General features: G+C 39.7%; 1 protein-coding gene across 1 annotated transcript in view; it reads right to left on the reverse strand.

Moving 5' to 3' along the window:
• The window catches only part of ITGA4 (integrin subunit alpha 4), a 35,982-nt gene extending 9,960 nt beyond the window's left edge, over nt 1-26,022 (reverse strand). The window contains exons 1-16 of the mRNA XM_054380986.1: nt 25,838-26,022; nt 25,629-25,750; nt 18,789-18,895; nt 18,561-18,690; nt 17,168-17,235; nt 16,363-16,492; nt 12,868-12,953; nt 12,478-12,537; nt 12,259-12,396; nt 11,170-11,281; nt 8,627-8,721; nt 8,163-8,253; nt 6,843-6,888; nt 6,318-6,472; nt 2,995-3,149; nt 859-1,008 (exon numbers count right to left, since the gene is read on the reverse strand). Of these exons, the coding sequence (XP_054236961.1) occupies nt 859-1,008; nt 2,995-3,149; nt 6,318-6,472; nt 6,843-6,888; nt 8,163-8,253; nt 8,627-8,721; nt 11,170-11,281; nt 12,259-12,396; nt 12,478-12,537; nt 12,868-12,953; nt 16,363-16,492; nt 17,168-17,235; nt 18,561-18,690; nt 18,789-18,895; nt 25,629-25,750; nt 25,838-26,022 (1,830 nt within the window). The remainder of the gene's footprint in view (nt 1-858; nt 1,009-2,994; nt 3,150-6,317; nt 6,473-6,842; nt 6,889-8,162; nt 8,254-8,626; nt 8,722-11,169; nt 11,282-12,258; nt 12,397-12,477; nt 12,538-12,867; nt 12,954-16,362; nt 16,493-17,167; nt 17,236-18,560; nt 18,691-18,788; nt 18,896-25,628; nt 25,751-25,837) is intronic.
• Between the last annotated feature and the right edge of the window lie 664 nt (nt 26,023-26,686).

The raw sequence follows: 26,686 nt of genomic DNA on the forward strand, positions 1-26,686 counted from the left end.
CACTGCACAAAGTTTACATATCATACTGATAAGGTAAGGTTTGACGGGACTAGACACACCATGATTTGCATATGTCTTGGTTATAAATATGCTATAGAGCACTTCCTATATTCAGCAACGTCCTCTTTGTGATTTCTATAAAGAATTCTGAATGAAGATGAAAATGAAAAACATGCCATTTAAAAGCTTCTATACATCTCAGACTTCTGATGGCCAACTCTGGAATTACGTGAAGCTTACTGTTTGCAAAAAGTCATCATACATTTAGAACCATTTTGTAGTTAAAAATTCAGAGCATCCTCACTTTAGATTTTCCCCTGACTTAAGCAGTTACCTCTTAATAAGGTTTTTTGTGGAAAAAAATTAATTTAATACTCATTTAAGGATGAAGAGCAAGAATTTTTTTTTCCTCCACACACTTTTGTGTTTGAAGGCCTGCAATACCTTCACAGAATATTTCAGCAACATCACTGAAGCATTTCAAGATTTCTACCAACATGATATTGTGTATTTAACAGAGATTAAATAACTATTTTATACTGGAAAGTCACTCATCTTGTGTAGATGAGAAACAATGAATATTTCAATGAGTGCGTTTCACACCTGGGTGTGATAGAGAGATACAGAGCATTATACATTCTTGCAAGCTTTCTGCACATACTTCCTCAAAAAATCATAATACAAATTATATACTGATTCTGCAAAGATTTATGTATTTATTTTAGGATTAAGGCACTAGGTGATGGTCTGGAAAATGCATTCTTTTACATGCCATGGTTATGTGAATCTTTTTTGAACTGAAAATTAAATGTGAATATTTACTTACCACATTTGAAGAAAGAGAACATGTACACTAACCTTGCTTTTAATAACATCTTTTTCTTTCCTCTGCTGAAGAACAGGTTGAAGTGGTGAAAATTCTTGTGCATTTCTTTTCTGTAGAATGTGATGCCCCAGATGATAACTTGCTTCAACATTTACAGGGGTCAAGATATCCCTTACATCTTTCTATGAAAATTGGAAACCTAATGAGTTAATCATATAAGACAAGACATGTATGCTTATGTTTTAAAAATAAGGTTCCCTAGAACTAACCTACACAGGAACACATTTTTTCACATGTAAAATAATTTCACATACATATGGCTCGTATACTTCTCCAGATACTTTGTTGAAAGAAATGCAGAAAAGCACAATACACACAATGACAGCATCAGATGTTTTGGAACAAAAGATTCCTTTATTGAAAGAAGTCTGATTGAATAGCAAGCCTATTTCTGCCAATAACACTGTCTTACATACCTCAGAAATTCTGTACTTCCCAAATGGAAAAACTGGCAAAAGTTGGCTAGACCAGAAAAAGTTAACCAGTGGGATAACACCAAACAAAACCTATGGATATTTCTGTATGAAATCAGAAGCAGTTCTCCCACATTATCACTAAATCAGGCCATGACTACATTTTATTTTCTGCCACTTTATTCCCTTTACTGTCTTAAAACGATTAAACGCCTCAATAAATGACCATTTTGTACATGAAGCCTTGACTGTGTAGGAATGTTGCAGATCAGAGCCCAAACTACCTACTTGTGAAAACTGAACAGCTTGAAGCAGTGAGTACTAACAATAGCAAACCTGATTAAATTATTCCCCAAGTGTAGGAGATAGACAGACACTGATTGTCCCTCCACATGGCCACTGCTCTAATTCTTATCTGAAAGCTTGCTTTGGCCAAATCACATATTATCTAATTCATAATAATTTTCCACAAGGTCTTCTCTGCATCTGCTTTATATTACTTCCATTATACTAATTAGCTATTAATTAGTCTTTACTCAAAATATATAAAATGTACATCGTCTCTTGCAAGGACTGTACTTGACAGACATTCACACTTATTTAACTTCTGGAGCTTCATACAAGTACAGCAACCTCAGTGGGTGGAAGGAGATGCTTGCAATGCTATTAATTAAGAATTTAAAAGAAAATTGAATTATGTGAAGGGAAAAGTACTAATGATAGACTATAGGAAACGATGAGCCAAATCATATCCTTCCTCCTACACAAATACCTGCTGATGCTGGTATAGCAATCTGTGTATGGTCCACTGACAGTCAGATCTCTTTTAGCTTACAAAACTCTTAGAAGCAGCAATTTGCCATTGCTCCTCTAAGTAACATTCACTTAGGTACAACTACCAGTTGACATGCATCTGGGCAATTCTCCAGTAGATATAATGCACTTTCCTTTCTACCTTGAAGCTTTATCATGAAGAACTGGCTTCTAATGGTGTCATAAACAAAAAGTAAGTAAAAGGAAGGGAGAAGAAAACCACATCGGAAAGTTTCTAAGCTCTAAATTCATTCATGAAATTCTTATGAGTGCTCTTCCTACCCCATTTCCACATCATGACTATGGACTCCCTTCTAGCAATCATCTTTGTTTCACTTCATTTGGATCACGAATGGGTGCTTATCTGGTGCGTCTACCTCATCTACTCACAGCAAAAAGGAGAGCAAGACCATACACATGTTCTTTGAAATAGTTACAAATGGCAAAGCAATGAACATTTTCTCTGTGCCATTATGTTTGAAGATTTTGCATTAAGAATATGCAAAAAATTTCAGTCAGAAAATGCATGTTACACTGGATCTTCTTTGTTGCTCCAATCCAGCCTCAATCTATGATGTGTCATCCATTAAAAAGGATGAAAAAAAAGTCAAGAACGCAATTGTCCTATTTCACCACCAGGATTATTATTATTATGCACATTTTCCCTGACAGAAGGGATGGCAGATCCACTGATTTCCCCACAGAAAGTTGAGAAAGCATCAAGATTAAAACATATTAACTGTGAAACTTATAAAACATGAATATTTTACTTATAAAATGATGGCATGCAATTGTAACACAAAATTGGGGTTTTTCTTGCAGCAGGTGTGCTTCACAAAAGAGAACAAAGGACTTGGAAATACATACTGAAAATTACATTACCCTCATAAATGCTGGGTGATCTTTGCAGGTAATATTCTTGCTGTAAATCTTTGCATTTCCTGAGATTGTATCAGATGTTCCATTGGAGGAAAAATAAAATCTTGCTGGTGTATCTATTTTTCTGTTCACGTCAACACTCAGATTATAAAGCAGTACTGCAAATAAAAGCCATGGAAAATGCAAGTTAATAAAACTTAAGTGTTATATTTTCATAAATTTATTATGTCTTCTGACTCAGTTCCTTAACTATGTTCCATAACATCCATTTTGAAATGCTCTGACTAAAGATTAAGAATCAAGAAGGTTGGAAGAGACTTCAAGGATCGAGTCCAACCTGTCACCCTACACCTCATGCCTATCTAAACCATGGCACCAAGTGCCACGTCCAATCCCCTCTTGAACACCTCCAGGGATGGTGACTCCACCACCTCCCTGGGCAGCACATTCCAATGGCCAACCACTCTCTCCGTGAAGAACTTTCTCCTCACCTCCAGCCTAAACCTCCCCTGGCGCAGCTTGAGACTGCGTCCTCTTGTTCTGGTGCTGGTTGCCTGGGAGAAGAGACCAAACCCCTCCTGGCTACAACCTCCTCTCAGGTAGTTGTAGACAGCAATCAGGTCTCCCCTGAGCCTCCTCTTCTCCAGGCTAAACAGTCCCAGCTCCCTCAGCCTCTCCTCATAGGGCTTGTGCTCAAGGCCTCTCACCAGCCTCGTTGCCCTTCTCTGGACATGCTCCAGCAATTCAACATCTTTCCTAAACTGAGGGGCCCAGAACTGGACACAGTACTCAAGGTGTGGCCTAACCAGTGCTGTGTACAGGGGTACAATGACCTCCCTGCTCCTGCTGGCCACACTATTCCTGATGCAGGCCAGGATGCCATTGGCTCTCTTGGCCACCTGGGCACACTGCTGGCTCATGTTCAGGCGCCTGTCAACCAGGACCCCCAGGTCCCTTTCCACCTGGCTGCTCTCCAGCCACTCTGACCCCAGCCTGTAGCTCTGCATGGGGTTGTTGTGGCCAAAGTGCAGCACCCGGCACTTGGACTTGTTGAATGCCATCATGTTGGACTCCGCCATTTCTTTGACATCAGCAAGTTTGCTGACGACACCAAGCTGTGTGGTGCAGCAGACATGCTGGAGGGAAGGGATGCCATCCAGAGGGACCTTGACAGGCTGGAGAGGTGGGCACAAGCTAACTTCATGAGGTTCAACAAGACCAAGTGCAAGGTCCTGCATCTGGATCAGGGCAATCCTGAGCACAAATCCAGGCTGGGCAGTGACTGGCTGGAGAGCAGCCCTGAGGAGAAGAACATGGGGGTGCTGGTAGACGAGAAGCTCAACATGAGCCAGCAGTGTGCGCTTGCAGCCCAGAAAGCCAATCACATCCTGGGCTGCATCAAGAGAAGCATAGCCAGCAGGTCGAGGGAGGTGATTCTCCCCCTCTGCTCCACTCTGGTGAAACCCCACCTGGAGTATTGCATGCAATTCTGGAGCCCTATTACAGGAAGGATCTGGACCTATTGGAGCATGTCCAAGAAGGGCCGTGAGGATAATCAGAGGGCTGGAGCACCTCTCCTGTGAGGACAGACAGAGAGTTGGGACTATTCAGACTGGAGAGGCGAAGGTTCTGAGGAGACCTTCTTGTGGCCTTCCAGTATCTTAAGGGAGCCTACAAGAAAGCTGGGGAGGGACTCTTTAGGGTGTCAGGTAATGATAGGACTGGGGAGAATGGAACCAAAAAAGAAATTGGTAGATTCAGATTGGATGTTAGGAAGAAGTTTTTCACCATGAATGTGGTGAGACACTGGAACAGGTTGCCTAGGGAGGTGGTGGAAGCCCCATCCCTGGAGGTGTTTTAAGGCCAGGCTGGATGTGGCTCTGGGCAACCTGATCTAGTGTGAGGTGTCCCTCCCCATGGCAGGGGGGTTGGAACTAGATGATCCTTGAGGTCCCTTTCAACCCTAACAATTCTATGATTTAAATCCATGTCTAATGAGAGCTTCTAGCCCTCTGAAAATTGATTTCTGATTCCTGGTACATGTTTCCACAGCAGGGACAGTTTTGTCAAGTTGCATTTATAGTTTTCTAAAAGAGTCTATTTAAAGCAAACTTGCTTCAGTTATTTGCAGGGCTGACATTAAATTTTAACTCTCGATTTGTAAATTTTAACTCTCGATTTGTAAATTTTAACTTTTAAAGATCACCGTAACTACTCCCTCCAACAGGTATTATTTCAAGCAGCACTAGTTTTCACAAAAGCAAAATATGCATCATAGGAAACATAATACCAGGCGTATTTTTCAGTAATGTTGATGGGCTCCCTCTCTTTCGCATAACATTCCATAATGGTACAACTATGTGCTTCATTTGCTTTATAAAGAGTGTCTTTTCTGTATTGGTAAGTAGAAGACTTCATCCTACAGCAGTCCTGTATGGTTTGGTCCGTATCTAGGGTGACTGCTTTTAGAGGACTTCTGAATATCATGCTCAATAATTACATTTGACTCAATGTAGTACATGAATTAAAGACATGCACCCACCATTAATTCCCTATCCAAATGCAAAGCAACAGCCCAGACATTTGCATGTGTAAAGTTCAGACAAACTGACAGACGTTCCTTTTGGGCCCTGTGCAGGAAAGAATATGGTCCCTAGGTAACCATGCAAAAGAAAGCATTCACAGAATAAGCACACTACTTTTTTTTTAGTAAAACCTAACAGCATCCTGTCTCATTTTAAAACCTATTTTGATACTGGATTTAGTTATTATGATGCTATGAAACGGACCATCTGAATTTGCATGATTATAATGTAGTTCAAAAGCATGAGTGTGAATTTAATTGTACCACTATTAGGTAGTTAACTCAGGTAGTGGAAATAGCGTATCTAAGATGGTACTGATTTAGTACTCATGCAAAACTCATGTGAAAATATTACTAAATGGTTTTCCACAGTCCCAGCTGAACTCCAGCATCACAACCCAGCAGCTAGCTAAAATTTAGTCTTTCTTTTTCTAAATCAGTTGCCATCAGAATTTAGGTTACATCACTGATGCAGTAGCCAACCTGGAGTTCTACCTTCATCCTCACAATAACTTCTTTAACATCACTCACTCTTCTAATGCCATGTAACTCTGGTACTCTTAGTAGGAATAAAAGGATGATAGCTCTATGTTACAGGGTAACTATGAGCTAAAAATGTATCCATGCAGTTCATTTTTCATTTTATACTCAATTTAGATTAATGGTCCATTGAATACCCATAGCATTGTTCTGTAAATAGGTGCATTTACATGTATACTGGAATTTTTTCCAAGCATCTTACCAATATAACCAGGTACATCTCGTCCTGTATAGGTAAAGCATATCTTCAAATCCATACAGATGGCAGGCTGGTCATTCTCCATGCAGTTTAAATTAGTTCGATTTATTGAATTAAGATGTTTCAAAGAAGCTTCAACAATTATCACTGGTTTTGCTCTAAGAATAGAAAAGATTTAATGTTCTTAAAACACTTCAGAAGTAGCTGATTATTAAGAATTTAACAATCTCTGAGAATCTATTTTTACATTTTATATAAATTTTAATATTACATAATTTTAAGCTATCTGCATTTTCCAGAAAACAAATAGTTACATGCATATTGTTTGTTGCCTCAAAATATTTCAGAACAGTATTTTCTTTTTCATCAAAGCGTTAAACGTTTTAGATGCAGAGCATTCTAGAGCCTAATGACCGAAGCTCAAGAATATCAGAAGGTTAAAAATACATTACTGAGTTGTATTAAACTGCCTTAAAAATACAGTTAAATTGTATGGTCTTAAAAAGCAGCAAAATGCAAGAGTCTTACCTCAGCACCACAGCAGAATCAGAAAGAAATGCACCAACTGCTACATCTGTCAAAAAAATTATTTAAGGAAAAAAAAAAAAAAAATCAGTAGGTATAATTTGTCCAAAGGAATTACTTCTCAGGTACAAGCATTTTGTAGAATATTCACCTTTTTGGTCAACATTAAAACACCCATTTCCCTTTATTACAAGGCACATAACATTTAAGTGTGCTCTCCATCTAGATGATTCCTCAAATACTTGTCCCCTGTCCATTAATGCTGAGTACTAACTTGGTCAGTTTGTAGATACCAGTAATGTGATGATTGATTTCTGTTGCATGTTTAGGTAGCTGATATGGAAGGACAGATCAGCTACAGAGGAGGTACTTGCCTTCTTTTTAATCCAGATATTCAATATTGCTATGTATTATTTTATATCATATATATGAAATAATGCATAAATAGAAAAAAAACATTTCATTTATTCCAAACAGAAGACTTTTCATGCAGTAAGGAAACACACACAGTATGCATACCTCTCAAATGAGGTAGCAAAAGTCTGTGCCAGATGAGTCTAACAGGTGACTTGACAGCAGTCTACTTGTGCACTACCTCTTACCCTGCCTTACAAACTGATCTGGATAACTTTTCTGTTGACATAGCTAGAGCACACAGCATGCAGTTCATGGTGAGTTTATGCTTTTACACCCCCAGGGGCAGGACAGGCAGTACCTACCATAACATGTATCTGCAAAATGTCAATGTATTTTGACAATATGAATAAAACACTGAGTATATACTTGGAAACAGCTAAGCTGTTTTACACCAAGCTAGCGCTTCTGAGCCCACAAGAATGCCTCAGCATTCTTAATCCAGTGCCATGAGCCCTGAGTCAGGTTAATGTATCTCACACAGACTGACAGTCAAGGAGCTCAGTAACTGTCAAAATCCAGACTATCTGAAGACCAGTAAGATTTTTAGGTTACCACACTACTCTGGACAACATACATGCTTCCAGTGCCCAAACTAACTCATTGTGACATTAACAGATGAAACTGCTGCCATAAAAATTGGTTTTTTAACTCTTGTGCATGATGACCTTACTACTACATCATTCTCAGTCCTTCAGTAATAGTTTGATGTGAAACTGAAAACTGCTTGGTCTCAGCTTTACCTCCTTTTTTTTGCCTTCCCAAAATGTGATCTGTGATATGTCACCTGAATAATACATGTCACCTGAATACAGATTTTGCTTCTGTAACAAATACTATGGTAGAGTTGTTCCCTCATGATTCTCTCCTCTTTTGAAAATGAAAAATAAACGAAATTGTTTAATTCACCTTGATAACCATTGTTATCTGCATCAATGCCGCTTGCTATGGATTGTCCAAACATGCTTAAAGAATTACTGACTTGATGTCCTTGTATTCTCTGAGAAGGAAAAAGAAGACAGAGAAGATTATTCTTGGAAAGCTAATCTTTGAGTTGCAATTGCCCATGAAAAATGTTAGCACAACCATCCTGCTGCTGAAGGCTTGCATGCTTACCTCTGCTAGAAAGTATACCTCTGAAAGTAACACTTCTCTGTTAGTGCTAATGTTTTATCCCATAAATCCTGCCTGTGGTTTCCAAAACAATTTGTTTTTCTGATACAGGTTACATTATGACTGTAAGTCATGGACTATGTGAAAGATTTCTGAAGCGTTTTAAATTATCTCAGTCAGAAGGTACAATGAAGGGAAAATCCTCCCAGATTTAAACCTGAGGTTTCCCTGGATTTAATATTTCCCACTGAAAAGCATACCTGTGAAAATGAGGGTGTTATTCCATCTTCCCTGCCGTTGTATATATAAATAGCCCCTTTTAGATCATCTTCTTGTGGAGCACCAATTGCTACATCTGTGGAAAAACAATTTAACAATGATCAGTTGACTAGGAAATACAAACAAGGAAGAGTTAAAGAAATCCAAATCATGATGCATGCAGTGCCAGTCCAATTCATTTGACTGAACTCAAAAGAGCTGAAGAGAGATATAAAGCAAATGGAAACAATACAGACCTGCCCAGCAACCTGACTCTACCTTAAATACTAGGTTTCTGGAAAATAAGGACCAAATACAGTCATTTTGTTCAAGACAAAGTCTGTTCCTACCAGTACTGAAGTGGTCACAAGGTTATCATGGAGAGTAGCCAAAATTATCCTAGTCTTTCAAAATAAAAGAACAAACTCCCCCTCATATTCATGGAACTATGATGCTTTTCCTGCACTCTTGCTCCTCCCACATGGATTAAATGACTGAAAGTACTCTCATCACACTACCTGAAATAAAGATATTTCATAGAAAAATAAATGGTTCAACAGCTGATAACAGGATTTAACAGACATTTAACAAGTAAACAAGCTGGTTTGTAAAAAGGGATTTGTTTTATGCCTGTATGAATTAATCTCAGAGTAGTGTAGTGACACATAACAAACCAACCCACCCACCCATCCACCCTCAACAGCCCTTGCCAACCAAAGGGTACCAACCCCATGGTTCCAATAGCCAGGGGTCAATTAATGAAAAAGTGGAGGGAGAGAAGGGGAGAGGAATTACATAATTTTTAAAGTCACTATTATAAATCAACGAGTGTAAACTTCCATTCACAAATAAGCAAAACTGATCTATCTGCAAATGAGAAATACTGTAGGCTGCAAGAAACCAAAAATCACAATAAAAGCTAAGATCTGACGATTTGGCTTTACTGAACAATTCCATAATTGAATCCATATTGATTGAATCCATACTTCAGTGACTAAAATACACGAAATACGTAGTCTCTCTGCTGGCAAGATGAAAATAGGACAGCTAAGTTGTACTAATTAAAATTACACATATGCTCTTGAAGAGGTCACATTCTACACCAGTATGCATGCCATTCTGCCATTCTCTTCACAGGGCTGATATTGATCACTTAGATCACTGAACAAGTTGTCTCTGCTGTGCTTTTTTTATTACTTACTATAGACAAACGGTTTCTAATACCCAATTTCTCTTTGTATCTTGCTTCCAGCTGTTTTTCTTACAAAATTTCCTGCTGCCACTTACAATACTGCCTCCACTTTTTCTTTTCCATGTTTTCACTCCCTTCAAAAGCTAGTGCACTTGTTTGGTCTGCCTCCCCCCTGCAGTTTTAGGATGCCCATTCTACATTATAGTCTATGTCATTTATCTACTTGCTATGCTGCTATTAATTTGATTTTACTTCTCTGTTCCTCAGCCCTACCTTTGGATATGGTTTTCCTTAGTGGTTTGCCAATGTTTTGGGGCAAAACCTGACTAATTGTGAAAATGATGCAAAATGGGAGAAATTGAATTTAAAAAAGAGTTCGAGGAACAGGAACCATAGGCAGAAAAAAAACCTCAGAGGACTACACTTTAATGAAAAGACAAGATATGAGAATGACTGGCTTTTCAGGTTATGGAACAGGACTAAGAGCGCATGACAAGAAAGAACGAAAGGAGAACCTTGGGTTGTAAATGCAAATTAAAAAAGGTAGTTAAGAAGTGCGAAGCAAGATGTGGAATTGGTAAAGATGCAGCCCAGAAAAAGCTTGATGGTTTGTTTTTGCACAAAGGATATTGGCTTCTGGCACACGATCCAAGTTTTGATGGAAAAAACTGAAACTGTTTATGGAGAAAATGTATTTTTATCCTGTGCCTACACAGCCTCTTGTGCCTGCCCTTCTGCTGGAGAAGAGCACATGCCAGTTTTTCAGACAGGAATACTGGTTATTCCTATTTGTTTGAAACCACGACAAGATGAATGAAGCCAGTGGGCCAGGTGCCCTCAGCTTGTCTTAAGACTAAGCCGGAGGCCTCTCAGTTAGCTGTGTTTTTGCAGGCTACCTGGACAGCCAGTGAAGGGAGGTCTTGGAAGGAAAGAATCTGAAAGCAGCAGACTATGGGGCTTTCTGTAGCAAACACATTTTTTGCAGCCTGACTGGAAGCAAAGGCAGAGATTTTTTGGGATGGAAGGGACCTTTTTTAAAGGTTATCTAGTCCAACTCCCTGAAGGGAAGTTGAATGTCATAACAATCAGTCTAGCTGTTAAAACACAGGTTTTAAGGTCCAGCACTCAAAGCTATAGACTACATTACCACCTTATGTTCATGGTCTTTATTAGTGACAGAAGCTAATCTCTTGGTATTATATATCAATGACTGTGAAACATCTGTACTGCAAACAGTGGCTTAGAAAAGAAAGGTCAAGTCATCACTTGAAAGTCTCCTTCCATAATTTCCCATCATCATGACAGTCCACTGCTCAGAGAACTAAACCTAGGGGATTTTCTTTATATACTTACCTTCAAAACCATCATTATCTATGTCTCCTAGATTGGCTATGGACTCCCCAAATCTGGCTGCATGAGAGTCACTCCCACTGAGCTCTATGTTCAGTTCTACCATCTTTGCCTCCTGCAGGAAAAGAGAGTCAATGTCACATTGAGAGCTTTACTCAAAGTGCTAGAACTATCTTGGACACCAATACATAAATCCTATTTAACTCCTTGGTGCAGAAGTGAGTATTATTAAAGTCACTGGACAGCATTTAGAGTAAGAATAATAAAGAATAAGAAAGTTGTTCTTTAAAACAGAGAAGAGCAGTGTGTGCCCATAGGTTATATCTGTGTAACAGACAAACAGCAGCAAGCTTTTATCAGAATACAGGGGCTTACTGCTCTGAGAAAACTGTTTGCTAAGTAAGTAGTAAACAGTAGCTGCTTGAGAGCTATTCTGTGTGCCTTAGTTAGCTGTAGGAATCCCCTGGAGTGACTTAGTTCCCTGTAACGTAAAAATGTTATGAGAAAGTTAATTGTAAGCATAAGAAAATAAATATGTGGAAAGGAAGAAAACAAAATGAAGATAAAATTTACTAAGTTGAACAAATTCAAAAGCACACAATAAGTAGTTGTTATACTTTCCCTTCTGATCCTTAAAAACAATAAAAGGATGTGAATTCTAATGCATAATCTGTCCAGTTACTTTATTTGCCAAACTGAGGACTACCAATCTCTTTTCTGAACTGGTACCACTAAATGCATGCAAATATTTAATTCTTGTTTGTTTCTGAAGCAACTAAGTAAGTTGCTCTTCACATTCAGTAGCAAGCACAGTAATGGAGGAGAGCTTGTGAAGAGGCTGTAGTGGCAGGTGGTCAGCACCTGAAGTTACTAAGAGACAAACCCAGTCTGCCCTCAGTTCTAACACTAGTGTAAGCAATGAGTTCACTTATACAGCTAGCCTTTGCAGGTGTCCTGCTGAGATTGTCGTCATGGTTCTAGGGTTGTTTTCCCTATGTCCTGAAATAGTGTGTGGCAAGAGAGAGGACATCTCTTCCTAGCTTTTATACTAGATGACTGTGTCACCATGTGTTTTGAGGAGAAAACACTTACAGAACCTGAATTGATATAGACATAAACTCTTCCTTCTTCTCTGATGGTACTTTGCATTGGAGCACCAACTAGCAAGTCTGAGAGGCCATCTGAATTCAGGTCCACAGCACAAACTGCAGCTCCAAAATAAGAACCCAGCTGTGTGCAAACAAGAAATCACATTAATTTTGATGAAGTTATGCTAGAAATTATAAAGTGCAGAGAGGTAGTGTGATTTACCTTTTTCCCCCTTAGTTCAAACAGAATATTTAGTTGCTTCTCAATGCTAAAAATATATGCCTAAAATGAAAAGAAAATATAATTGAGTTTAACAAACAGTAATCTGAAATAATTCTCTGTGTTTTCTCTATGGGATGTGCTAATAAATCAGCAAAGAAACATCAAAATGTACAGGTAGTTACTATTTCTTATCTGTACCTTTCTTTAACACCATAGTTCACAGCAATGTTACCTAGACTATCATCTTCCTTCATTCCTTCTTTGACTTTTCTCTCTGTGAGAAATCACATCTGTCTGGTAGTTGTCTTGGTTATGTTAATCTAAATGGAAAATCATGGGTGGGTATGTGGGGGTATATTTTTCAAACCAACAGTATAGACGTCCTCTTACTTTACCAGTCTGCTCCTGCTGGGGAGCCCCTCCAATTACTTCTGTACTGTCTGGTGTCAGAAAATGTCCAGCTCCAACAGAGTATCCTGTAAATTAGAAATGTGCTTTTCAGTTCTGGAAATGTTACGTAAAGACAAAAAATGGGAGCATGACGTATAAAAGCTGTCAACACCACAAATTATTCCAAGTCCAACATTCAGACTTCATCCAAGTTTAGCAAGAAAAACAGAAAAGAAAGTTTTTGAAATATAAGCAAAAGGTCAATACAAACAGTAAGTCCTAGCAAGCAGAAAAAGGTGTCAGAAACTAATTTCTTCCCAGGATGTCAATTTTCTGCCATATTTTAAAGGCCAATAAAATAAATTGCAAACACCTTCTGCAATTGTTTGGGAGTCCATACTGTAACAGAAATAAAAATGATGAAACCAGTGCAGTGTGGAAATACTTGATTCAATTGTTACTCTTTGACTATTGTTGTACCTGGACTGCAGAAAAATGACATGTTGTGCTACTTATACACACACATATGGCACCGTGACAAACACATACAAAAATGTCAGGCACAAATTGGAGCAAAAGCTCTATTTTGCAGTAAGAAAACATTGCATCATCTTATGTAAGTGAATCTATATAATACTTCACTGTATGCAGAGACAGCTCTTAATAAACAGGACTATATTCTAGTGCAGACAACCAGCCACAGAACTGCAAACTGAAGACTTAATCTGTAGCTATATAGTCTTAATCTGTACACCTTAATCTGTAGCTATACAAGTCATCCTTACTCTTTCCAGAATACACTATGATTAAGTTGAAACAGGGAAGACAGTTAACATATTCTGCTACTCTTGCATTTACTGAATGGCTGTTAATTTTCACAGCACGCAAAGAAAATGGAAAAATAGTCTTGGATCAGATGAGAATGAGCCTTAAATCTTTCATCTGCGAGGATACCTCTCTAGAATTCATGTTCTCATTAAGTTGGCTTTTTCTTTTCATATTTTAAGCTAAAAGAGGTGAATAAGGCAATTTATCTTTTAATGATCAACACCTAGGTTTTAGTTACTCAACAAAGAATTAAGCTTAAAGTGGATGTACTTTAATTTACCTCCTCTGACCTTTATTTTCTAGTTATTTTGGTTTTGCTGAAGCATAAACATTAGTAATCCTAGTGAACTTAAAAAGACCCAACCTACAAAAAAACCCCAGACCCCAACCAAACAAAATATCAACACCTAAACCAGAAAACAAGCCAAACACACCAAAACCCCCCCAACAACCCAAAAGCCAAATACACACACACACAAAAACCCAACAGTAATTAGAGTGACCTCAATTGTACTGTGATATTAAAATATGCCATTCTCAGATTTCTCAGAAACTGACTATTACTTTGTGATTTCTTTACAGCAGTTTGTCAAGGCAGAGATGATTTGAAAGATTTATTTATCTAATTCCTTTAAAAATAAGTCCACTATTAATCTCCAAGGTACTCTGAAGGAAATACTACCACTACTAAAAGTTACGTATTGTCAGTTTCTCTCTTTTAATTGTCTGGAACTTAAACACCTTTCTTTCTTCTAACTTATGGTTATCTTTGCACACTCTTCCTGCAATCTCTAATTTGTTAATTATTACTCTTCAACAGTTTAATGAAAAATGCAAATAAAGAAGCCAACTTCTCATGCCCTGCTCAAAGAAGGATAGGGTAGGTAGATATTTATGCCTAATCATGTGCTTGAATTACACTCTGGTCACAATATACTCCACTACTGTGGAGTACAGTGTGGAATATAGTGAAATATATTCCACTACTTACTAAGGATATTTTTGTTCATTGTTTAAAGAGAGAAGCAAACTTGGACTTAAAAATAGATAAATCTTTAGTAACACAATTAGCTCTGGCCTTAATGCCAAAGATGCGAGAGAACAGAGGCTGAGAAAGGAAAGATGGTGCTGTTACCTTCTATCAACCACATCGTGCATCAATATGAGGGAACAAACTGGAGTAGAAGTAGCATGGAGCAATGGAAAACTTAAGGCTTATCACAGCTGCTGCTGTGGAAGGACACTGATGAGCTAACAGACCCTTTCTTCACTTTCCTGGAGAAATGGCAAGTCTAAAAGGCACACGGCTCTGCTGAGCCAGTCTGTTGGTTGCTACAGTTGCACCACATCACTGGAGAAATATTTGTGAAGCAAGCTGCATCTCAAGTCCTGGATGGCCAAGGGAACTAGGAGAGATCATGTACGTCAGGGAAGGCCTTCCCTACATCCTCCCCAGTAAAGCCCTTATGCAAGCCTTTATTCATTTGCCTGTATTTGGCTTTTGGCTATCAGTGATTTGACTAACTTATTACAGAAATTGTCATTCTTATACTTGTAGAAGCACAAATCTGGAATGAGCTTTTTCTACTCAGATAAACGCAGTATTTTTTTTTCTCCTGATTGTTACTAGAAAGAGGGAGCAAGCATTCTCTGAAGTTTTTAATTTGCTTTGTAAACAGTTAGAAACCTTAGTGGTTAACAATCATGATCTGATCACCTTTTGTCACCAAACATCTCTTTTGTTTGACTTTCCCTCAGAGCCCAGAGTCTCTGCAAGGCTCAATACTGAGTTCTGAAGTGTCAGACACTTTATTTCATAATAGTTATTTCATAATGTATGCCTGCTTCCTGTTGTCAAAATGTGAAATCAGAAACAGGAAATATTTATCCATGTGAACTGGACCTATGAATGGCAAAATGCAAAACCAATGGTCACAGGCAAAAATATTCTTGTTCAGGAAGAACAGACAAAATTTTCTCAGTGTCTAGTGAGACAACTGAAGCTGCTGATAGTTCTTGGCATAAACTCTGACAAGTTCTAGCACTAAATTTAGCTAATTACTTGAATACAGGTACATAAGCAGGAGTTTCATGGCTTTCTTTGCAGACATTCATAAATAAGATTTGCTTTCCCATGTGTCTAGTCCAAGATCTGGTTGGAATAAAACCCCCTAAATAACAAAAAAACCCCAAAGACGATTGGAGGCAAATCTGTCTCTGAAGGTCATAGCACACTTCCCCATGTTGACAATGCAATTAAGACATGTTTTCTTGCAGCATTTACTGTAACAAACTTTTTATACTTTTGTTATACATGAAATCATTATGCCTTTTGCTATGAAGGCTCTTGGCTGTGTTCCAGACTTTACAGTGAAGTGCAAACCATTGCTAATCAATCTTATCTCTACTTTCTAAATCAAGAAACCAAAGAAACTCAGTGGAGAGGGAATAAAAACAGAAATCCAATGTTTAAGAAATTTGCATGTGAAAAGAATACACAGGAAGCCTTAAAATTAAATAATATTTAACAAAATCAGTACACATTTTTAGAACTGTTACTTCTGGTATTAATAATAAAAAGCACTACAAGCACTGCTCTCATTTTATCAGCTATTTACCTAATTCTTTGGCTAATATTTTTGTAAAATGGTAAATATTTTTAAGTACCTAGATAACTGCCAAATTTCACTTGGTTATTTGAATCTGTATAAGCATGAATTGTATTTGCAGTTGTATTGTACACAAAGACAGAGCCAGTCCAATAAAATGATCCAGGAGCTCCCATTATTATTAAGTCCTACAAGAAAAATAAAACAAAGCCATGTCATTCATACTTAAATATTCATGGAAATAAGCAAAACAAGTCAAATACTTTTCTTTAGAACTCTTGTGAATTCAGTGCTATTGGGGATGCATCTAACTCAGTATTGGGGAATTACTGCTAGATCACAGACAGTATTTCCCTGACTTTTCTAAAAAATACAATTATTAAAAACTTTGAGCTGTGAACAACTTCAAAGAGTAACAAAGAAGATATTCTCTTCTCAAAAGATTTTTTTTTTAGAATTCATAGTATTAGGGTAAAATGGAGAGAACATAGACTATTAGCCTGTAAAGCAAGGTAAGCATTATTAGTATTAATGCTATATCAAGCATTACTTCAAATATAATACTACTACTACTTCCTATTCTGTTATACTCATGCTCTTCTTCCAGATGGAAAATAACTTTGGATTTAGTAAGGTGTACAAGTATTCTTGGGAATAAAAAGTAAATGTATTAGTTGGGAATTACCATACAACTACAAGGATTCAATTAAAAAGAAATGAAGGAAAGTCTGATTTTTTTCCCTCCCATAATAAAAGACAGTGTTAATATTTGCATTTACATATATGTTTTTCTGTATGTATACATGTAAGTGTGTGTATGTGTATAAAAATATATATGTGGGTTTAGTATCTTTAATACACACCTCAATGTAAAAATTAGACATTCCAGCCTGGCATGACCCATGGTTTTCTCCAAACTTTCGTACATGATCTGGTAACAAGCAAGAAATATTAAAAAGTATGAGGAGCATATAGTTTCACAATTTATTACCAGGTCATCAACAGAAGTTGTTACTAAGTTAAAAACCAAACCAAAACAATGTTGGCTTTCAGTTCTCTAACAACACTAAAACCACTGGTTTCCACTATGTAACCTTTAGCTTTAATATAGTATGGAAACAAACCCAAAGCAGTAGGTATCACTTGATCACAGCTGCCTTTGAAATCTTGTGACTTTAAAAACTGTATTTTTCTTTTTAGAAAAATGAATGAACACAAATGAACTAGCACAAAGAGTTTGTGCAGTACAGCTAGGTAAGATTAATAATTTTATTGTGCATAGCTTAGGCCTATTTGGATTGACAGGCTTACCCATCTCGATAGGAGTTGCTCTCTGATGGTCCACTAGTGCTCTGAAAGACTTGTGCTATGGCTGTCTTAGACATACTACTATCCTTCACCCTATGCAGTTTTCTTTATATCCATCTCTGCCAGCTCTGTTTTCCTGTTTTTCTTTGCTAACTGCCTCCCATCAGAGTTCTCTTCAGCTCCATCATAGAATTGTTCACTTAAAAAGTCACTGAAGATAAAGGCATGATTTCACCAATGCTCTTAAGAGTCTCCAAATGAGCAGCAGGACGTTTGATGGCATTACACTATTGGTCTGCACAGGTATGCCACATTGTTAGCTCTTCCTTGCACTGGCACAGGGCAGGGTCACAAGAATGTTCTCCTGGATGGGAGGTAGGTATGACAGCAAAGGGAGGGATGGACTCATTTGATAGCTTTAGGTCTTGACTCTTTCTGTTCCTGAAGTTCACTGAAGGACCACCAAGTCTCACACCACAGCAGGAGCCTTGGCAGGAGGCAAGTAAGTAACAGGAACACACACTGTGTCAAGGAACCACAGCAGCTCTGCATCAAAGCTAATGAGCAGATGGCAACAATCACTTGCAGGTATTAACTGCTCTCTGCTGTGAGGCACTCCTATGAGCAGCATAAGCAAGTGACAGAGTAAAGGAAAGAAGGATGCTCTTTACTGGCCTATTCTTGAGGAGCACACTTCATTGATCCACTGCAAGGAGCAAGTATTCTGATGCCCTATTGAAACTAATTTTTCTGCCTGTTGAAAGCAGCTTTTCTTTAAAGTGATAAACATCTTGCTAACAAATTACATCAGAATCTGAGCTTGCAGTAAATCTTCAAACCTTTGGCTGCAGAAAGTCTTATCAGAGCAACACCAGGTCATCACAAACTCTGCATCATGCAATTATGCATCTTACCCTTCCCTACAAAGGACCCAATGGTTCTGCTTACCTATATAGCATGGGCATATTCTTCTACTCAGCTCAGTTCGAAAATCAGAAGAGACAGCAAAACAAATACCATATGGGAGTTTGTGTTCACTTTTCATGTAAAAGATGTTTTTCCATCTATGCCCACAAGCCTATGGATAAAAACCAGATATGATGTTTGACACAGAAGCATATGAAAAGGGAAGGCAGGCTGACAAACAGACAGGCAGCTCCAGCAGTTAATACATACAACGATGGATCCGTTTTCTTTCGGCTGCCTCGATAAGCTGACACCCAGCCACTGATTATCACGCTCTTCCAGACAAGTCTTCCCACAGCGCTCTCCACTGGGGTTGCCTAGGACACAAAGACCAACGCTCTGAGCAGGACAAGTTGAAGGGCTGTGCTGAAGCTAACATTGACACCCAAGAACTCTATGGGGAGACCGCAGTAACTAAGGTGGATCTGAGCTCTGTGTTACATAGGCCATAAAGCTTTTCACTTTGTTACTGAAAAAAGCGACGGTTGCACATAGCCAAATGAAGCATACTGTGACAGGCTGGCAGTGAGGACTGGCTTCTCCATTGTTAATTGAAATTAAGCTAGAAAGTGACATTACACTCAATCTCATGGAAGGGTTGACTTTGCAAGTGCTCTTCAGCCTAAAAGTTTCTAAGAAACACAAGTAATACCTGTGAGCCCTATCTAAACTCCAGTGTAAAGTGAGCAGCACTCCAACTACATATCTATTGGTAGCGTTCCCAAAAATGATGTCTACTACAAATGGCTATCAAATAAAGAGATCTAGGGATCTCAGATCACAATATATGCATGTCCTGTGTATTCCTTGCTCTGTTGCAATTATTTAGTACTAGTTGCTTTTGTTCTTGAGAGTCAATTTTTTAAACCCTAGAGAACATAATGAAATTTCTTCCAGCCTCCCCCAAGGGTACAATTAGCAAATATTTGCTTCCTTCTAGAAAGCAGTAATGGTATATATGGTAAAAAACTACACATTTTAAAGTATTTTACATTATAAAAAGCAAGCTTTTATTTTATAGGATGTTCTTATGAGTAAGTATTAACAAGGCTACTGAATAAGTATTTTCTATGCATCATCATGACAGTTTATGGAGAAACTTCTTACAAAATAAGGAAATACATCATGTCATGTGAACAAGCTCTCCTGCAGAATTGTTAAGAGTTTCCCAGATTCAGTGCAGTTACTAGTGAACCCAAAACTTCTGAGGTTGATGGGGTTTAGTTACCCAGAAGAGAGAGCCAATGTGGACCACGGTTCAGTGAGGCTGACACGAACAGTGACTGACAGGGAAATAATAAAGTAACCCTGCTCCTCAAACCATACTCACAACAGATTAAATTTATTACTATCCTATTTATTAGCAAGTTTAAATAATTACACTCCTAATTTAATGAACTGACTGAATTCCTTTCACAAGACATAAAACTGCACAATATTGATTGCATATGAAAACAGAATAAAAAGTTACACCTTGTCTATTCAGTACCCAGGAGAGACATGAATGACTGTGGGCATATCTACATATATTCTCACAACCAACACTGACTTAAATGATTGCATACTTAGGATGTCATAGACATTCGGAGGGAAAATACCAGATTAATGGAATCAAGACTATGCTTTGTCACATAGCAAGAAAATGTGAGAAGCATTTGTGGGAACTAAACTCAACTACCATCCTTATTTCAGAGCTCACTCCAGTTTTGTGAGAGACCTAGCAACTGACATTTGTCTGAAGAAACTGCTGGAGCTTTGATTTATTCTACTTCCCTATTACCTCTCCATTTCTTTTTCTAAACATCACAATTTCATGCTGCTCCAACAGAGAGACCAGATTAGTGCAGCCCAAAATCCTTCATCATACTGCAGAGAGTATGATTGCACTCTGCATACTGCAATTGTACTCTACCGTCTTCCAAAAATAGCACCTGTCACATGGCCAAGAGGTATATGAACCTTCTTCATCACTTTTTAGCATTTTCTCCCCCATCTGCCTTTCCCTAAGACATCAAGGAAATAGTGTGCAAAATCCAAATAAACAGGAACCAACCTTAGCGCTCATAGTAACTTCACTTTCAGCTGCCTTTGGACCAAAAGTTTTTGTGTTACTGTAATTTAGAAATTCCTGTAGATCACGAGAGGAATGGTAATTAACAACATGTGGGCTCTTACTCCAAGAGAAGCATGAAGTAAAATGCATTACTTTAGAAGTCTACTAAAAAGAAGACATTTGTGCAGGTTGTCAAATACTGAGGTTTAAGCTATAAGCTTCCAAATTCTCCTACTTCTCTAATGTCAGTGACATGAACTTCCATGTACTGAATATAAACCATTTTCAGACACAAGTTTGGAATTTAGTTTAGAGCTATGTCATGTAGAAGTCCTCACTTCTTAAAGGAGACATTTCCATGGTTTGCATGAATTATAGAGCATCTTAATCTGATTGAAATTCCCTCAGAAAATAAAATTACACTCCCAAGTGTAAGAATTAATCCTTTAAATCACAAAAGGTACTCCTGGTAACTTCCTTCTAGCAACACTTTCCATCCACCTATGACAGTGATTTATCAGGGACTTGCTTTATAGTCAATGCGGATTTGCCAGAAATGGAAGTAGAGAAGAGCAGTATCAGAAATTTAGATCTCAAGAGGCTTTCTAAGAATTTCTAAATTTCAGTAAATCAGACAAGACCAGATGATGTGAAAGATTACAAGAAGTTTCGCTTATCTCAGCATTTCATTCTTGTGCCTATTTCAGAACTTGGTAACAAGGGAACACATCACCATTCCTTCATATTCATTGGATTGTATTCCCCTTTTCCTTGGCTGCATCATACGTTCTTAATCCAGGTTCACTTTGACCCTCTGCTAACCTGCTGTCTTGTATCTCCTTTCTTTCTATGACTGGCAAGTATGCAATTACCTTGAAAATGATAGGCCTTTGTGGGTGAGAGAAACATAAGCTTGACATCTCAGTCATCATGATGAGCCCCTGCTCAGGGTATGACATTATAAAAGCTTTATCACATAAGAAGAAAAAATGCTATATTCTGCACAAGCAACAAAGCAGCACTGCATAAGCTCAAGAGAACACGGCAGCTTGGCTGCCTCGGGGAAAAGGAGCATGCGTTGTCATAAAGTCACCAAGAGGTAAGTAATTGCCCAGCCTGTGTACATTACACAGCTGGAAGATACACTTCTGCTATAATCCCTGCTGCAAGCATACACAGAAACAGCACAATCACATATAAATAAGGTCACAACTTATAAAGCCACTTCTAGCCTCAAGGACTCTAATACAGATGTTTGCAATGCCATCTGAGACAACAGTTTTATATAACTTGCTCCAGTGCTTTTCACATCTAACAGCCTCCCATGATATTTTTTATCCCTCCACAACTCCTCTGGTCTATTTCTAATTTATTAAAACAACAGTCTAGTGCAAAGATGACAAACCTTCTGATACCCTGCTTCTAGATGTCAGGACCTCACCAGACTCTTTTTTCCCATTCACCTTTTCTCTTTTCACAAATTTGATAGGTCTTAGTCCTTTTACTTTCCTCAAACTGATTCTGCCCTAAGCAGCAGCTGTTTCCATAGATCTGTAACAAACCTAGATCCAAAAGTTCCTGTCTTAAAACAGTGTGGCTACTTCAAAGGAGACCATTGGCAGTGTGTGAGCAATGCAATTGAGATCAAAAAGCCAAACTATCAAGGGCAAAACTTAATGGAGTCAAAATTGAACAAACAGGTCAGCTTTTTGGGGAAAACCATTAACTGTTCACTTTCCCATTGTAGTGATTCAGCTGGGGGAGCTAGAGGGCAATTTGTTCACAGGTTGATTGTAGCAGAGACTTGAAGGAAGAGTGGAAGGATGAAATTGTGGGCAGAGCTTCCCAGCCTCGTGTTAAACAACATGTGCTGACTTTACTGCACACATTTGTAGTCAAACTTCATTTTTTTTTTAAACTAGATATCAACTCCTCCAAATTGTTTCCTGGGTCTTCAGTCAATGAATCACTCTGTTTCAAATTTGAGAGCCATTTTGTTGAAGAATATCTGTAATATTTTGCAAGTCCAAAATGTAATAAGTCAAAACATCTAAAGAACTTTGTGCAAGATCCTTTGAAATATCTGTGACTACTCTAAACTGACATGGACAAGGTTCTGAAATTCAGAAAACCATAAGACTGGTAGAAGATGGACACTTAGTGCTCCAAATAATAAAGACAAACCCTTGTATTTTGTGTTTGTGCCTAAAGCTTGATTACAAATCAATGCTTAAAACTACTCCAAATACAAATAAATAAGCAGTCTAGAACACTTGATACCATTGACAAAAGTACTAGAACAGAAACTATCAAAATATTAGGTCTCTATTCAGCAATCAGAGAGAGATTTAAAAGTGCCGACTAAGAAGACAAAGATTTGCTAAAGTATCTCATGGTGGTATATCTCATGGCTCCTCTTAAACCAGACCAGACCCCTGCAACACCTGATGAGTTATTTCCAGATGCTGGGGTGGCTGCAGCACACCACTATTTCCAGCAACTCTTTCTTTACTGAGAAAGCAGATCAGAACGCCTGACGTAAAAATACAACAGTGGTTTTGTGTAGTCGGAGGCTTCCTAATTGTGCATGAATCCTTCATTAATTAGTTACACTGGTTTCGAGGCTACTTTAGTGAAAAACAGCAACAAAGTATTTCAACATACCTCTCTAAGTAACTCGCATCCACAAAGGCCAAACATTTTGAAATCCCCATTTCTATTGCCGGTTGTCACCTCTACGTTTCTATGACTCATCATTAGAAACTTACTACCTCAAAGACTCTTTTGCTGAAAGAAATGCAAAATAAAGTATTTCAGAGAAAAACAAAATAAGCTCTCAACTTGCCTGTCCCAGCAATGTAATATACCCCTGCATATTTTTCAAAGGAAATTACCCTGTTCTACAAGATCAGAACCTAAACTTGTCACTAGCAAGAATACAAGCAGAAGAATGAGGATGTCTTTGATGAAACACACAGTATGGATAAAACCAATGTGTCCAAAAGCTGCTGACAGCTTGAATGAGTAAAACAAGAGATAACTAAGTTCAGTTTTGTAACTGCAAGTTCTCTTATGTATTTTGGTGACCATTTGGCATGATAGGGGAGGCTTAACAAAACTCAGATACTACTCATTTACATCCCATGAACCACAGCTTCCTTTGGCTTCTTCAGTGACCTTGTTGACCTGTTTTTTTTCAATAGAACACTTCTTTTCAGTATCTATTCAACTTCAGAAATGCTGTAAATGTACCTTAATGATGTAAAGATGTCATCTATCACTAAAGGAAACAAACATTTTATGAAGTAGCTCTTGTTGCATTGCTGCATTTAAAAGTGCAGGATAAGACAGTAAAACTTGTGCAACCTGTGGTCTTCAAACCCAGGAACAGAAGCTGTGCTAAACTTATCCTTTGGAGCTATATACACATTTTCATTCACCTGCTGCATTATTTTGTTTAGAATCCCCTAATTTACTAAGGAAAAGCCCATCAAGTTACTTTCAGAGCCTTTGTTTCTCCACTGGCTGAGTAAATTGAGCAATATATAGATCTAAAGAACCTAAAACTTTCTACTCTTCCCCTCCTTTCCTTCCCCACATAGTGAAGGACTATTTTTACCTCCAATCCAGGAGAAGGAGTTTATTGCCTCTTTGAATGTTATTTCATCACTTTAATTGGCTAGTTAGTCAGATCTAATATTGGAATGAATTTGATGAAAGGAAAAAACCCAACAAAACAACAACAAACTACTTGTGCTGACATAAGTTGAATTCCTTCCATGGGAAACTGCTTGTTTTTTCCGTATGTGCCCTCAAGTAAAGCACTACTTAGGTTTTTGCAACTGAATTATACAAAAAACCTCTTATTTCCATTTGTAGGAAATAGATAGAACTCACTAGTTCTATGTGATATGTATAGATGTGCAGAGAAATTTTTTATGCATTTGTTACAGAATGTTGCCTTCTGCCCTGAAAACCCATCAGGTCATGGAGCACTATCACTTTTGTTGGTTTCAAATATTTTGAAAATCCTTTCCCGCGCTTCTTGTCCTCACTGGGCGGCAAGTTTATAGTTCTAACGGATTGGATGGTCTTGGTCACAGCAGAACAGAAAGTTCAGGAAGCTCTCTCTATGCAAAGCATAAAGATAGAACGAATAGCAGAGGGATAGAATGAATGGCGCTGTATGCAAGGAGGACAAGAACAGAACCCAAAGATATTCATGCATGTTCACAGTAACCCATTGCAAAGTGTTCTCTTTAACAAGTATCAAGCACTCCGAGGCTGGGTAAGCGCATCCACATACATCTCACAAACACGGGCACCGGGGAGCTAGGGAGAAGTTAGATTGAAATGCAGAAGCAGGAAAAAATGATTCGGTCAAAAATAACTTTGTTCCTCTGAAACTCAAATTTTCAACAAATCTGTAGGCAGGGAGAACCCATCTGCATGACCACTAGTTTAGTGGACCCTACAAAGGGAAGGCTTGATTTAGGCACATACTTCAACCCGCCCATCTCTGGGCTAATGACAGAGCCCTTTGCTCTCAAAGTTAAGCTACTTTTACTGCCACGAAATACGAGAGAGACTGGAATTCTGACGAAGCTTTAGACTGAGTGCTGAAAGGTAGGAAAGAAAACTACGGGAACAGAAGCTGTCACACGCGACTTCTCTAAATTAAATTTTGGTACTTTCTGTCTGCAGAAAAAAAAAGTGCCAACTTTTCTACTCTTTGCCAGTAGAGCTGATCTCGCCCTTCGGCGAAAAGTAAATGCAAGCATAATCTGGAAAGGACCCAGGAGAAACCGCCAGCAGCCCGTTGCCTCTTGAAAGCAGCGGCAGAGGAGCCGCGCTGAGCGCACGACTGGCGAGCGCGGAACGTCCGCTCTCATCGCCGCCGTGGTCACCCCCGCCACCCGCCGCGCCGGCCCCGCAGCTGCCCACCCCGCCCCACCACGGCCCAGTGGCGGGGTTCCCGCGCCCCGCCGCCGACTCACCCAGCTGGAGCTGCTCGCACCGCCCGCTGGGGTTGCTCCCGATCCGACACCGAAAAATGGCCCCAGGGTTCGCCACTGAGATGTTGGCGGGCCAGCTGGCCCGGGGGGCGCCCACCACGAGCCTGCGGGGCAGAGACGGCAGCATGAAGAAGGGCCGCCAGAGCCGGGAGAAAGCGCGACAAGCAGAACGGGCCCGGCCGGGGACTCACCATCTTTCCTCGCCGTGGCGGTGCAGGAGAACCGAGTACCCGAAGAAGGTCCCGTTGCCCCCCTGGAAAAGCAGCGGGTCCTGGGTGTCCAAGTTGTAGGGCCGCGCTGTCGGCAGCCACTGCCAGAGCAGGAACAGCGGGGTGGCCCAGCCCGCAACCCCACTAGCCCTCACGCAGCTCCGCATGGCTCCGACCGACCGGAGGCAAAGGGCGCCCGGCGCCGGCTTTCCTCCTCGCTCCGCTCCCCGACTCGAAGAGAGGATAGTGGCTGTGTTCCTACCCCTACCCTGTCCCGGGACGGCGGTAGCCCGCACCCTGTAGCTGCCTGTGCTACCGGCGGGTCGGGCGGCCCCCCCGCAACCTGGGGTGAGGGTGCCCCTCCGGATGGGGGAGTCGCTCAACCGCACCGCCTACTCTCGCGCAGCAGCAGCCCCGCTCCCTTCCCAGGAGTTAAAGGTTGGGTTTCTCCCCGCCCAATCCGCCCTCTCAGGGTTGCTGCGGAACGGGCTGCGGCCCGCAGGCACTGGGACGGTACGGCCTCTGAGACCCCTATATCCCCGGGTAGGGCACGAAATCTGTGAGCCGTGACCATCCGTACTCTTGGCCGAGACAGCGCCGTCACCTCGCCTCAGCCCCAGTACACCTGCCCGGAGGGCGGCGCGGAAGAGCTGCTTGTGTGCCGGGACGGTGTGCGGCCTGAAGCGGATGGCGAGAGTTTTGGTGACAGAAAGCTAGCAGGCTTTTCCTAAAAACTTCCCACCCCACCAGCCCTGGAAGCATCTGGGCCCAATTAGTTGAGTTTCCTCCTCCTGTCGCACGTGTCCTCTGAGCACCACCCAGGGATCTCCA

Source organism: Indicator indicator, chromosome 5 (genome assembly GCF_027791375.1).
Source record: "Indicator indicator isolate 239-I01 chromosome 5, UM_Iind_1.1, whole genome shotgun sequence".
Lineage (NCBI taxonomy): Eukaryota > Metazoa > Chordata > Aves > Piciformes > Indicatoridae > Indicator > Indicator indicator.